Below are 11,957 nucleotides of genomic sequence, written 5' to 3'. Positions count from 1 at the left end.
GTGGAATAAAATCTAGTGAAGTCAAAATATGAATTAAAATACTAGTACAGATACCTCACAAACGTACTTCAGTATAATACTTTAATTAACGTATTTGGTTACTTTCCACTGTGTATGCAATACTTGCGCCACAGAGTCGGGGCTAACTTTCACTTACACAGTTAGTGGCTGGACTTCAGTCTCTGGACAGGTTATTTCGTCCTGGCATAGCGTCTCTATGAAGTCACACAGTGACATGTCGGGGTTAGCTCGCTGTTGCCTATGGATGATGCTCAGTGCTCTATAAGCGCCCGACGCTCCGAACGACAGAGACCGGAGCAGCAGCTTCGACTGCCCGTCAAACCGGTTTAGAGACATCCCGGTGACCACACGTCGGGGTGAAATTTTGCACCGTGTCTGAGTTCTGTCAACCCATACGCTGACGAGTGGGTCTGTTTATTGCGCCAGTTCTGTTCACTGTGACAGACACTGTTGATTTCTTCTTCGTGTCAGTTGACCAAAATAACCCGCGCTCCTCATCGCCACCTAGTGGTAGAATCGGTCATTGCTTCTCAAAAGTACAGATTCAATCCTACCAATATAGTGCAACTGTAAAAACCCACCAATAAAAAGCACGACACATCCTTTCAGTGAGAAAGTGTGACGCAATTTATTTTTTGTGTACATCTACGACGCGTTTAAAAAGAAATAAAACCTTAACATTGTGTTCTTGCCAACCTAGGGAAGGGGACCAATATGAATTAGGGCAGTTATCAGAAATGGGCATTAGCAAGAAGAGGATACAGTACATTTTTTTAATCTTTAGACAGTAAAAACCATACACAAGCCTTTAAAATATCAAATGGGTGCACATTCTTACACAAGATGTCATAAATGAGCACTCAAGGTTAAGGGGAAATAAACCAGCATGTTTGAAGCATTATGGCCCAGAGATAGTTTATGTATATATAAAAAAAACCCAAAAAAACCTGAGAAATCCACAGAACAACCTAAATATTGCATTTCTAATCCTTCATGCTTAAAGAGGAAAAACCATGTGCTGTAAACTGCCAAGTGTACATGCTCATACTAGAGTAGGTAATTTCCACAAATACAGTCCTCTAGTGGAAGGAACACTGGTGGAAGGAACGCTCGTTAGTGAAAGTATCTGCTGCAATCTGAACAGTTCAATATGTGTGAACACACTTGGCACTCTGTTGCATAGTTGATATCCTTGATCACGGATACTCAAATGCAGTTTCAATAATGATAAAGAGGATGTTAATGCCAGTGATTATTTTGTTGAGGCTCCATTTAGTGGTTTCAGGGACTGACAAAAAGAAAAGCTCCTAAGTTGTATTCCTCAGTTTGGTAGAAAGGGAAGTCAAAAGTTGTCGTCATCATCATCATCATTAACACTAAGAAGGGCCATGGCTAACAAAAAATTTAGCAGACTGACACCACCGTAGTCGTCGTCATCATAATCATCATCTTCGTCTTCAGGATACTGCAAGCATGAAACATGCAAGGGAAAGTAAACCTCAACATAACTCATGAATACCAGCAGTTGTGAGAACACTTGGTTACTTTATACATTTACCAGAAGTGATGTGTGGCATGCAGATTCATCATGCTGATACAGGCAGTCCGTTTTGAAAGGACAGCGTCTGTAACGTGTATAGTGACTGCATCTTCTTTTACTAGAAAAATTGGACAGAACAGAGGGTCTTCAGTTGCAGGTATACATTTGTCAAACCACAATGCTGAATGCATTGCTTGATTTAAATGTATTACACTTAAAAGGCAAAACTATGCAAGGAAAAAAATTTAATCTGATTTGAATCACTACAGCATGTAGTGTCAAAGTAGCATCAGGGGCACCACACACAGGCAGCATCGCTTCACGACTCCCCTAATGCACACCTGGAGCCCTGCAAATTCAGTGCAAGACTACCCAAACAGTGGGGTACGGCAGTATTCTATGCTTTTGACACAAGTTAACAGTGGGGAAAATAGGACAATAGTGTACATCAACCCACAATAATCTGGGACAGTTTGCCACTGGTGTGTGGGCTTTCACTGAAAATAGTGGGTGTGGGAGTTTTGATGCTCTTCACATGCCGCCTGTGTGGGGTGCCCTTTAGTGAACACTTGCTTTAGAACTAGTCTGAGTTTGAATTGACAGCTTGTGCAGCCAGCACCTGCTGCAATGATTAGTGCCACTACAAAAATTGAATCACACCCTTACCCGAATTTCTCTTTGAAGGCAGTAATTACGCTTGCCTTTGCTTGTCCTTCAACCCAGTATTTGTGTGGCACGTAAAAGGCAGACCTCACTCGACACTCTGGGCAGCTCCTACAGGCAATCGTTAAACAGTGATCTCAAGTCAAATTCCTTATTGATTGTTGCTAGATGCTGATAAATATTCATACATTACTGAAACCTACTTTACCACATCCTGGCCAAAGTCTTTTGTTTTCCTCCAGGTAATGATACATTGTAAACAGAAGGAGTGATTGCAATTTGGCAAGATTCCAAAAACTCTGTTCTTTGGATCCATCTTCTCGTACACCTTGTCCATGCAGACACCACAGATCACATCTTTACTCTGGAGGAAGGCCTCCATTTCTTCTACGTCCCTCTGGGCACTGGAGGTTGCAGCAGCACCAGCCCCATCCTCTGTGGTCTCAGCTGAAGTGATATTCTGAACAGAGAAACTTTGCAGTGAGTAAAAGCCCCACGTTTAAATTTTAGCTCACACCTACAGTATGCCCAGAAGAACGAGCACACTTAGCACACCAAATTACATGCAAACCTGCTCATTTCTTCCATTACATGCACCTGCTTGAGCAACATCTGAGCTCTGGACTGATTCCTGAGAAGCAGTTATATCAGAGTCAGTATCTGCAAAGAAAAAGTTAAGCAAGTTATGGAGAAACACTGACCAATGTCGGTTTCATCCATGAACATCATTTTCCATAGCCTAGACAAAGTTCCTAACTAAAGCATCCAATACCTTGTGACTGCCTCTCATCTGCTGCTGGGCGGCTAATGTCTTGCAGAGCTGAAATGTTGACCATCGACTCTGATCTGCATTCTTGCCTGGACATTAGCTCGGCCTGCAGAAGAGCAGGCTCTGACCCTCTTCTGCTAGGTGGAGCACGAGCCACACTAGAGGAGACGATCGGTACTGAACGTCTTCTATCTGCAACCCCTGCATCAGTTTCAGGCTGAAGGACATGGCGATACCTGAAGTGGAAAATAATGCACTAATTAAGTTTATCACATTATTTCATTACCAGCACATGCAACCAAGAAAAGTTAGCTAACCTGCAGTGGTCACCATACCAGCATCCACCTTTCTGATAGTACCTACATACTTGGGGAGAGGTTGGCCATTCATGTCGATAATTACACAATGGACCAAATCTGCAATACCCATTTAAGAAATGCCTGTAATGAAAAGAGGGCATTACATTTTAACATGTAGCATTATAAGCAGAGTTGTTTTCTGTCTTTTGAGGCACATTTTAGTAACCAAACCAAGATAGAGGTCTATCTGATGTCTCAATTGTAACTTAAAAGAGCCTAGGGCTGTTTATCTTCATTTTCCATTAATGAACCACTTATTTTTAGACTTCAGTTTACAATAATGTGAAAACAAGGCATAGGAAATGCTCCCTTTTGTGGGAACCCTTGTAAACATTTATGATATAACTGCTAAAAACGTCCTGCAGACTGTACATAAGCACAAGTGCTCTGCTGTTATGTGCAGTCGCAAATCAAAAACTTGCCACCAATGACTACCTTGGCTAGTTAGTGGATCACCATTTTATTTAACCTTTTCTACAGTATAACGCTAGTGAGTTTCACTTTAAGTGTGGTAACTGACACTGAACTCAGATGACAATATTTCACCACCAGTCCGTGCAAGATACACACCCACTCGTATCTCGCCAAGCCAACTTTATAAGACAACTTAAAGTCAACTTTGCGATATTTTAATTCCAACAACTTGCTATTTTTAGATTGTAAAAGTCGCTTTTGCAACATTAGGCCTGTATTCGAACGCAACACTACCATATTTGAAAGTAACACGACAAACACGTCGAGATGTTTCTCGGTACCACAGCTCCTACCCTCCTACTTTTTGTTGTCCGCTATCTTAGCGTTAAATAAACCAGGTACCGCTCACCTACAGACAGATCCACTGCGGTCAGGGTTCATCCTCCGGGTGTTATGAGCATGCCGCCGAGTGCTCGCCATCCTACTACCTAAATAGTTAACAGCCGGTTGGTTTTACCAATTAACGTAGCAGCCAATCATTAGAAACGTGACGTCTGCGGTTGGACGTAACGTAACGACTTTCATTTATCCACCCGTTTGCGTGAAAACTCAGATTTTAATAACTTATAGAAATCACCCCGGGAAGTACTTTAACAAGTGGGGGGAAAGCTGATAAAACTGCAAGCATGTATATAAATATGTGCAGGCCATGGATGGAGTACGAGACAATGGGGCCATGTGCAGACACGTAAAAGGACCCCCAGCCTCCCCCAGCCTCTACTACTCGTCTGGGAACAACCACGTGATTCGCAGTCAATCTGGCCCTTTGTTTTGGGTCTGTTTTTATCTTCCTCGTGTTAATATTTATCTTTGTATCTCTGTAGTCATTGTCTTTTTTTGTCATTCTGCATATTTATAGTTAAATAGTGTATTTGGCGCTTTTTTCCGTCTTGTTTTAATTATTGTGTCTCTTTTAGTGGCTTTGTATCTCCTTGTAGTTATTGCGCATACATTTTTTCCTAATTCATTGTAATTTTGTTGTCATTTGATTAATGGTGCAGTGGAAATGTTAATGCCTTTACAGTTCTGTGATCTAAGCGAAGCCCCCCAAAACCCCTAGGACCCCTGGGCCTTTACCTGTAGGCCAATTCAGTAATTCATGGTGCAGGCACATATAATCTTCCTCATAATGAAAAATGGAGAAAAATCATTAACATTTCTAATAAAGTTTATAAGCGAGATGTCACTAAACTATATCTGCAGATAGGTTACATATGACTATAAGGATGAAATTATTTCAAGTCATCACATGAGTTTTTGTGTGTCATTCCATCACTTACACAGGCATAGAGGTAGCTTACATCAACTTTTTTTGGTATGCTTTCTCATTTTATCCATCCACACCCTTTGCTAGCTTGGCACACCACACATCAGCTAATAATATCAAATTTGCAATGTATATCAAAAACAGGAATCAAGGCAAATAAAATGTCAGCGATTAGATGACAATGGAATAATGTCACAGATTATACATTAGAGGTAGATAGGGATCAAGACAGAATAAGAGCACAAGAGGAGACTTCTGACGGTGGACTTGTGCACCATTACTGACATACTGAAGTCCATTCAGAATAAGTACAGATAAAAACAAACACCCTACAGAATATGGATATAAACACTTAGGAAACGTATGAGTTCTGGCTACAGTATTGTAAGGCTGTTACACTCTGTACCTTTCAAAACAAATCAGACTGTACACAAATTGGGCAGTAATTTAGGACTGTGGTTATATCTTGGGTGACTACAGAAATGATTACTGCAGGATGTTGATTTCTTATCAGTATGCTGGTTTCAGGTAAATCCTGCTAAGGCATTGATCCAAATTCCTCATTAAGGAAAAGTTTGTTGGTATGCTTGATGATATATTTGGTACAACCTCAACAGGCAATCATGTCATACAAAAGAACACATACTTTATACATAAAACATGGTGAGAATGCATGTTTTGCCATTTCAACTATGACCAACAATTACAAATAATTAGTAACATAATTACAAAGAATAAACTAAGAAAAACCTTTAAATGTCAAGTTCAAAGATAATTTCCATGTCAAACAAACAAAAAAAAAAGAAAGAAAGAAAAGCATGCTGTCCCTTGTATTTCAACAGGTCATGTGTTCATTGTGTCAGCATCTGAGTCCAGAGTTACCACTTGGATTCATGGCTTTAAGACAAAACCTAAAAAGCATGGATATCCACATTTGACAAGTGGAAATGGTATTGCACAAAGAGCTCTACACTGTTGGAGCCAGCCCAGTTTGTGTTCTATAAACCAAATGTCTAAGACAGTGGCCATTGATGATGAGGATATAAACAAAAACCTATTTGTGCATCTTCACCAAGTCTGAGAACAATCACTCTAGGCAAGACTCTGGCATCTACAGAAACTCTTGCCAAGCACAAACTGACAACTCTTTTTTGTTTTCACTTGTTCCATTGATATAAGAACATGAAACACTTTTTCTTTACAGCAAAACAAGCAGGTTGAGTGAGGAGAAGCGCTCTTTTGACACTGCTCTGGGGTCAGTTTTACTATTTGGATAAAATAGAAGCAGCCTTGGTGAGAAAACATATCATTCTCTCTGTTAAGTGATCATTGTGGGAAACTTGGGTCTGCAGCAAATGATTCCAGATGCTCTTCTCATCTAAATACATACACACACACGCGCACACACACACACACACACACACACACACACTACTGTGCAGAAGTTAATGCTGACATTGTGAAGACACTGCTGATTGTGTTAGCCCTACCATGTAACTTTGCCTCATCTGCATGCTAAAATCCATGCCCAAATGTGGAACAGTGCTTGTACTGAATGCAGTGTCTTTATTATAAATGTAACTTCAGTTTGTAACAGTATTGCTAAAAGCAGTCTGAGCTGGAGAATACTAATACATGTCTTTATAGATCTCCTGTAGTAGAGGGTGGAGTGAAGTCTCAGACTCCGTTTTTTTTATCTTTTGGACAAGCTGAGCGTTCTCAGTAACCAGCTGACGGAGGTCAGCCATCTTCTGCAGCAGCTTTGGGAAGAGGCAGATGGAGTCAGAGTGGTTTGCTTGCAGGTGGAGGTCCAGGGCCTGGAGGATGTTGTCCTGACTCTGCTCCACCTGCTTCACGTTCATTAACCCGGGACGATCTGGGAGAGCAAGAAGACACCAAGGGACAGCTTATGAGTCACATTTTCAGCAGGGTTCACACCAAGCTAAATTTAAGATTTTTAAAAATGTTTTTAATACCACATAGAATGCAACTTGATACCTGTTTCATAGTCATACCAATCAATTTTACCTGTTAGGGCCTAGTCGGCTATGTTCTTACCAGCTATATGTCTGAATTGAAGTGGTCAAATTGCAAACACAATGCACAACATTTTCTCTCTTTCACTGCTTTGTTCTCACTAACGCAGCTCCCTTTCTTCATTAATTCTCTAGCTCACGTGACCACTCTGTCTTAGTTGCGTATATTTTGGGTAGGCAGTGAAATTTGGGCATAAAAATAAAAAAGAACGCAACATCACTAGCTTGTACAAAGTCTATTTAGATTTGGTACAAAGAAGATATGGTTTAGCAGCATGAGCTAATGCTGAATGGCTGGAAATCGGTCTGACATGGAAATCAGAGAGCTGTTCACCCTCCCTGCAGAGGAAGAAAAGATAAAGAGTAAACAGTATTGCTTTGTGTGTGGCTTGCATGATGTTGGAAATTGCATGAAGGTTGTGCCTGTAGCCGGATAGGTCTTGCTATGTTTCAACAAGGCTTTGTTGGGAATACTTTGCACAGCAGCTCTATGTCTGAATGCCAGAAAAGCAAGTGCTACAGGGCTACAGTACATATAGCCCACAAATTCACAGCTACCATGTCTGAAAGGGGTTTGTATTTCCCAAAAAAGGGCAGCCTCTTGTATGCACAGTCTAACTCTTGGTTTACAGGAGTGAGATTTGTTTCAGCAACCAGATTCGAAAACATTTTATAACTGACATTACTGTCTTTGGCAAACACAATCAAATATGTAGGACCTTTGGGGAAAAAAAAGATAACAGTGGAGTTTTTTTTTTTTTTATACCAGCTAAAGTCTGTAGTGCTATTTAAAACTTTTAAGAGCAGCAGTACCCTGAACATAACAAGCAAAATGTGACATTCTTCACACTTAACCCTTCAACTCTCACCTCCACAGAGAATAATTGCAGCAACAAACAGGGCCAGGTCGCTGTCATCCAGTTCCAGAGCATTAAACTTGACAGCAAACTCAAACTTGGGTTCCATGATCTCACCAAAGGGCTTTCTTAAGCTGCGCAGGAACTCTCTGGTCACAAAGCCTTTACCATTGGCCACCAGCAGTCCATCTTTATTCATGAGCGATGGCAGCATGGCAAAAATAGCCTCATGCACACCATACTTCAGCAAAGTAACCTGCAAGTCAGCATACATAAAATGGTCCTTAGTGCCTTCCTAAACAGCCACATACAAATCAGGCTACTGTACAGCTCACTGAGGAGATGGTCACTGACCTGGTCATTAAGGAAGAGGTCTACAAACCCTGGAATGCACTTGGCAAACTCGGTGAGCTCTCGCACAGTCTCCACCGTAGTGCACTGGCAGCGGTAGAACACATGGACCCCAATCTCCTTGGTCAAGGGCGCACCTGGAGTTAACTGGCTCCATACCACACCACTTTCTGCTTTCCAGAGCGTGTCCACATCGTAAATCACAAATGGCTAACAGGAGGACAAAAATACATTTGTCTTGAATAACTACCTGTAACTAAAGAGTAGATCTAGAGAAAAACATAGGAATGGAATATATAAACTACATACTTTGTGGTTAGATGTTAGACGATGGATAGATGATAAGCTTTTATTCAATGTACATATTGCTAATCTAGTTAGGAAGCTTAAGGTTATGATTGCTTTTATTTTAGAAATAAATCTTGTTTTACTTACGGTGCTAAAAAAAAAATTGTGGAAACTACTCTTTTTTTTTTTTTTTTAACCTGTGATTGACAAAAGCGAGATACTGTATTATATATGCATGCAGCCACCTCTGTTTTACGAAGCCTTGATTCAGTGTACCACACATTCTTGCGTTTCATTACAAATGTAGTGGTGGTCCTGAACAAAATGAAGTGAAAGTCTCTTACTCACCACTACATTCTTTATGAGTTAGTGGGATGGACATCACTGACCCTTTGTAGACAACAGCACTGGTATATTTTTATCTATAAAGTGATACTGGGTAAATGTATAGCTTATCTTTGCACCTTTTTCTGTCTTTGCTCTGGCAGTTATCGCTCTTCCAGGTGGTTACTTTTTAATGCACCTCAATTTTTTACAGATCTGGGGAAAAGCTTGACTAGAAGAGTCTCAGTCGACTAACAAGTTTCTCAACTAATGACTCGACTATTAGAGGGGCAGCCCTAAAACAAATACTGTAGTATTTTGATCAAACATCAGTTAAGGATCAGAGCAGCAGCTCCCAGACAATAGATGTAACAATATATTCCTGAGACCCTATAACGGTCAGGTCTAACTGAGATGTCAGTATGTTTACATAGATGGGCTGTTCTACGATTAGAACATACCGCAGTGCTGCTGGTTTTGCCCATCAGGATGCTGCGGGCCCTCTTCTTGGTCATACTGAGGTTCTTCAGGTAGGCTATGTTGACTTGTTTGGCCAAGGACTTGAGGTCCGAGCCACCTGGTTTTCCATGGTTCGGTTCTGCGAGCAGGCTTGCCACCAGCTTCTTCCTCTCTGCCTCAGGCATACGTCCATATCGGATAGCTGAACAAACATACACACACATACCGGTTTTATTTTAAATGGGTATTCCAAGAGTAAATCAATCTGTCAATACCAGGGTTTGGTGCTGACACCTAAGTTTTGATTTTGGTTTCAAGTAAAAAAAAATAAATAAATAAATAAAAATCCTGATTTTTCAGTCAAAATGTTTATTGAAACCTTGTGACTTCCCTGTGACCTCAGAGGATTTCAAACAAATGAGCAGACCTGGTGCCAACTCTTCTGAGCCCAACCCTAGTCATTAAATTACCTTTTCTTCCAAGTCTTGCATTTGTAATAATTACATTTCTTTTTTAATGAAAATGATCTCATTTATGAAGTGTATTTACTAAAATAATTTCCCTCTCACCATCATGAGACATTCCCAAAGAGAGGCACTTCTGGAAACGACAATATTGGCACTTGTTACGATTCTTCTTCTGAATCTTGCAAGAACGCTCACAACGCTCATACTCCAGTTTCATTCGCACAGTTCGCCGGAAAAAGCCCTAAGAAAGAAACAAACCAACGGTTCAACAAGTCATATCGGACAAAACAATACCACAGTTATCAAGCTTAAAAATCTTTCTAAGCTTTTCTGACGTGACAAACTGTGTTACCTTGCAGCCTTCACAGGCATGCACACCATAGTGGAAGCCAGAGGCCTTGTCCCCACAGACCTTACACTCCACACTGATGCCAGACCCTGTGCTGTCTTCTCGGCCAAGACGCAGCTGTTCTGACAGTGAGGGAGATGAGGTATGGGACAGGTCTGTATGAAAAAAATGTATCATTATTGAGGGTCAAGAATTATCTGTCATCTAAATCCTTCATACTCAGTTTTCCAGAAGACCCATAAATAGATCAATAGATAGATTATTGATCCAGAGAGAAATTCAGGTAAGCAAGGATTTTGAAGTATAAGGGCTTTTCTTGATATATGTACTTCTCTGTACTTGTGCTCCTGCTGACTTGTCAAACGCCGTTACATCAGTCCCAGCCCAAGTATTGTTCCAGCCTAAAGTCTGCATCCAGCCAAGTACAGATCAAATAATCTTAAGTGTTCTTGCCCTGCCCATTTTTATCAAGGATGCTTTGGGGGCTGACTTGTGTCGACTTTGGGCATCCAAATATCCCAGCATGCGCTGCACACCATCTAGCAGTGATGGCAGACATTTTGAAACAGGCTCAACGCTGTTATCATTTTCATTCTAGGACTGGTATTATGTACGGCAGTATTAGGGCCAGATGAAGGAAAAAATTTAGGATTTTTTTTATTTATTATGTCAAGAATAAAGTGTAAATGTCAAAAATAAAGTCAATATACCATTTCCCAGAAGTCAAAATGTTAGTTTGATTTTATTTCAACTTTATTCTCGACATGCAAAACAAAAAAAAACATTCCTCCCTTCTTTTTTCCCCTTAATGTGGCCCTAATCCTCCATCATATATTATGCTACTTTATTAAGTTTTTAGCCTATATAATTTTTTCACTTAATAAAGTAACCATTTATATTTAAAATCTATGACGTTTTCGAAAATGTGAGTAACTGTTGCTGACAGAATAATCTGCTCTGAATGAGATGTGTGTACTGCATCCTCCCGTCCTCATGTGTTTGAAGTCTGAATGTAGCGTACTTTCTATTGAGAAAGCCCTAAAGTCTTACCTGTATAGCTGAGTGCTGCACTGCTGTTCTGTGTGCTGTGAATGTTCTCCTCCTGATCCAGACTCTTTTTGTTCTTCTGGTCCCCTTTCAGGCCTACAGAGTCAGGCTCCACCTCCTTCTCCTCCTCATCCTCACTTTCCCTGGTCTTCAACTCTTGCAGGTCTGTCAGATCTGACACACTTGCCCCCCCACAGCTGTCTGAACCTCCAGACTCATCATACGTGTTGTGTGGAGACTTGGGTTTGCAGCAGCCATTCACCCTGTTGTGCTGCTCTGTAGCAGTTTGCTGAAACCCTTCCATGGCTTCTGTTGAAGCTGACTCAGCGACTCCCGTCCTGTCACGTTGCCATCATAGCACCACTATTTAAACACAGAAGAAATGATTTTAAATAAAAAATATTAAATGAATAATAAGTAATTAGTGTGGATTACATATGTTGCATTTACACTATAGGAACCTAATGAGCAGTATACAGTGCCTTGCGAAAGTATTCGGCCCCCTTGAGCTTTGCGACCTTTTGCCACATTTCAGGCTTCAAACATAAAGATATAAAACTGTAATTTTTTGTGAAGAATCAACAAGTGGGACACAATCATGAAGTGGAACAAAATTTATTGGATATTTCAAACTTTTTTAACAAATAAAAAACTGAAAAATTGGGCGTGCAAAATTATTCAGCCCC

The 11,957-nt window shown here is 40.6% G+C and overlaps 3 protein-coding genes across 3 annotated transcripts in view; all 3 read right to left on the bottom strand.

Annotated features, from left to right (window-relative positions):
• fance (FA complementation group E) overlaps positions 1-498 on the bottom strand; it is a 4,098-nt gene extending 3,600 nt beyond the window's left edge. Inside the window, exon 1 of the mRNA XM_020620601.1 lies at positions 158-498. Within this exon, the coding sequence (XP_020476257.1) occupies positions 158-357 (200 nt within the window). The 5' untranslated portion in view covers positions 358-498. The remainder of the gene's footprint in view (positions 1-157) is intronic.
• Positions 499-624: 126 nt separating this feature from the next.
• On the bottom strand, positions 625-4,324 carry mkrn4 (makorin, ring finger protein, 4). The gene is made up of 8 exons (XM_020620616.1): positions 4,176-4,324; positions 3,311-3,433; positions 2,997-3,229; positions 2,796-2,884; positions 2,428-2,684; positions 2,228-2,335; positions 1,580-1,679; positions 625-1,486 (listed from the first exon to the last, which is right to left on the bottom strand). Exons 1-8 carry the CDS (start codon positions 4,244-4,246, stop codon positions 1,364-1,366), a joined length of 1,104 nt encoding a protein of 367 aa, XP_020476272.1. The 5' UTR covers positions 4,247-4,324; the 3' UTR covers positions 625-1,363.
• Positions 4,325-5,113: 789 nt separating this feature from the next.
• Positions 5,114-11,957, bottom strand: part of ppardb (peroxisome proliferator-activated receptor delta b) — a 10,671-nt gene continuing 3,827 nt past the window's right edge. The window contains exons 2-8 of the mRNA XM_020618507.1: positions 11,275-11,634; positions 10,228-10,379; positions 9,978-10,116; positions 9,411-9,610; positions 8,341-8,547; positions 7,999-8,242; positions 5,114-6,969 (exon numbers count right to left, since the gene is read on the bottom strand). Of these exons, the coding sequence (XP_020474163.1) occupies positions 6,722-6,969; positions 7,999-8,242; positions 8,341-8,547; positions 9,411-9,610; positions 9,978-10,116; positions 10,228-10,379; positions 11,275-11,575 (1,491 nt within the window). The 5' untranslated portion in view covers positions 11,576-11,634 and the 3' untranslated portion in view covers positions 5,114-6,721. The remainder of the gene's footprint in view (positions 6,970-7,998; positions 8,243-8,340; positions 8,548-9,410; positions 9,611-9,977; positions 10,117-10,227; positions 10,380-11,274; positions 11,635-11,957) is intronic.

This window comes from Monopterus albus, unplaced genomic scaffold (assembly GCF_001952655.1).
Source record: "Monopterus albus unplaced genomic scaffold, M_albus_1.0 scaffold6.1, whole genome shotgun sequence".
Classification (NCBI taxonomy): domain Eukaryota; kingdom Metazoa; phylum Chordata; class Actinopteri; order Synbranchiformes; family Synbranchidae; genus Monopterus; species Monopterus albus.
This window is presented reverse-complemented; position numbering and strand designations above follow the sequence as displayed.

What these genes read in the sequence shown, in the direction of transcription:
- mkrn4 (XM_020620616.1), bottom strand. Translation starts at nt 4,246, where the DNA reads ATGGCGAGCACTCGGCGGCATGCTCATAACACCCGGAGGATGAACCCT. An exon ending in CGCAGTGGATCTGTCTGTAG is followed by an intron (nt 3,434 to 4,175) that starts GTGAGCGGTACC and finishes TTTTCATTACAG; the next exon opens with GCATTTCTTAAATGGGTATT. An exon ending in GTAATGGAAGAAATGAGCAG is followed by an intron (nt 2,685 to 2,795) that starts GTTTGCATGTAA and finishes TTCTCTGTTCAG; the next exon opens with AATATCACTTCAGCTGAGAC.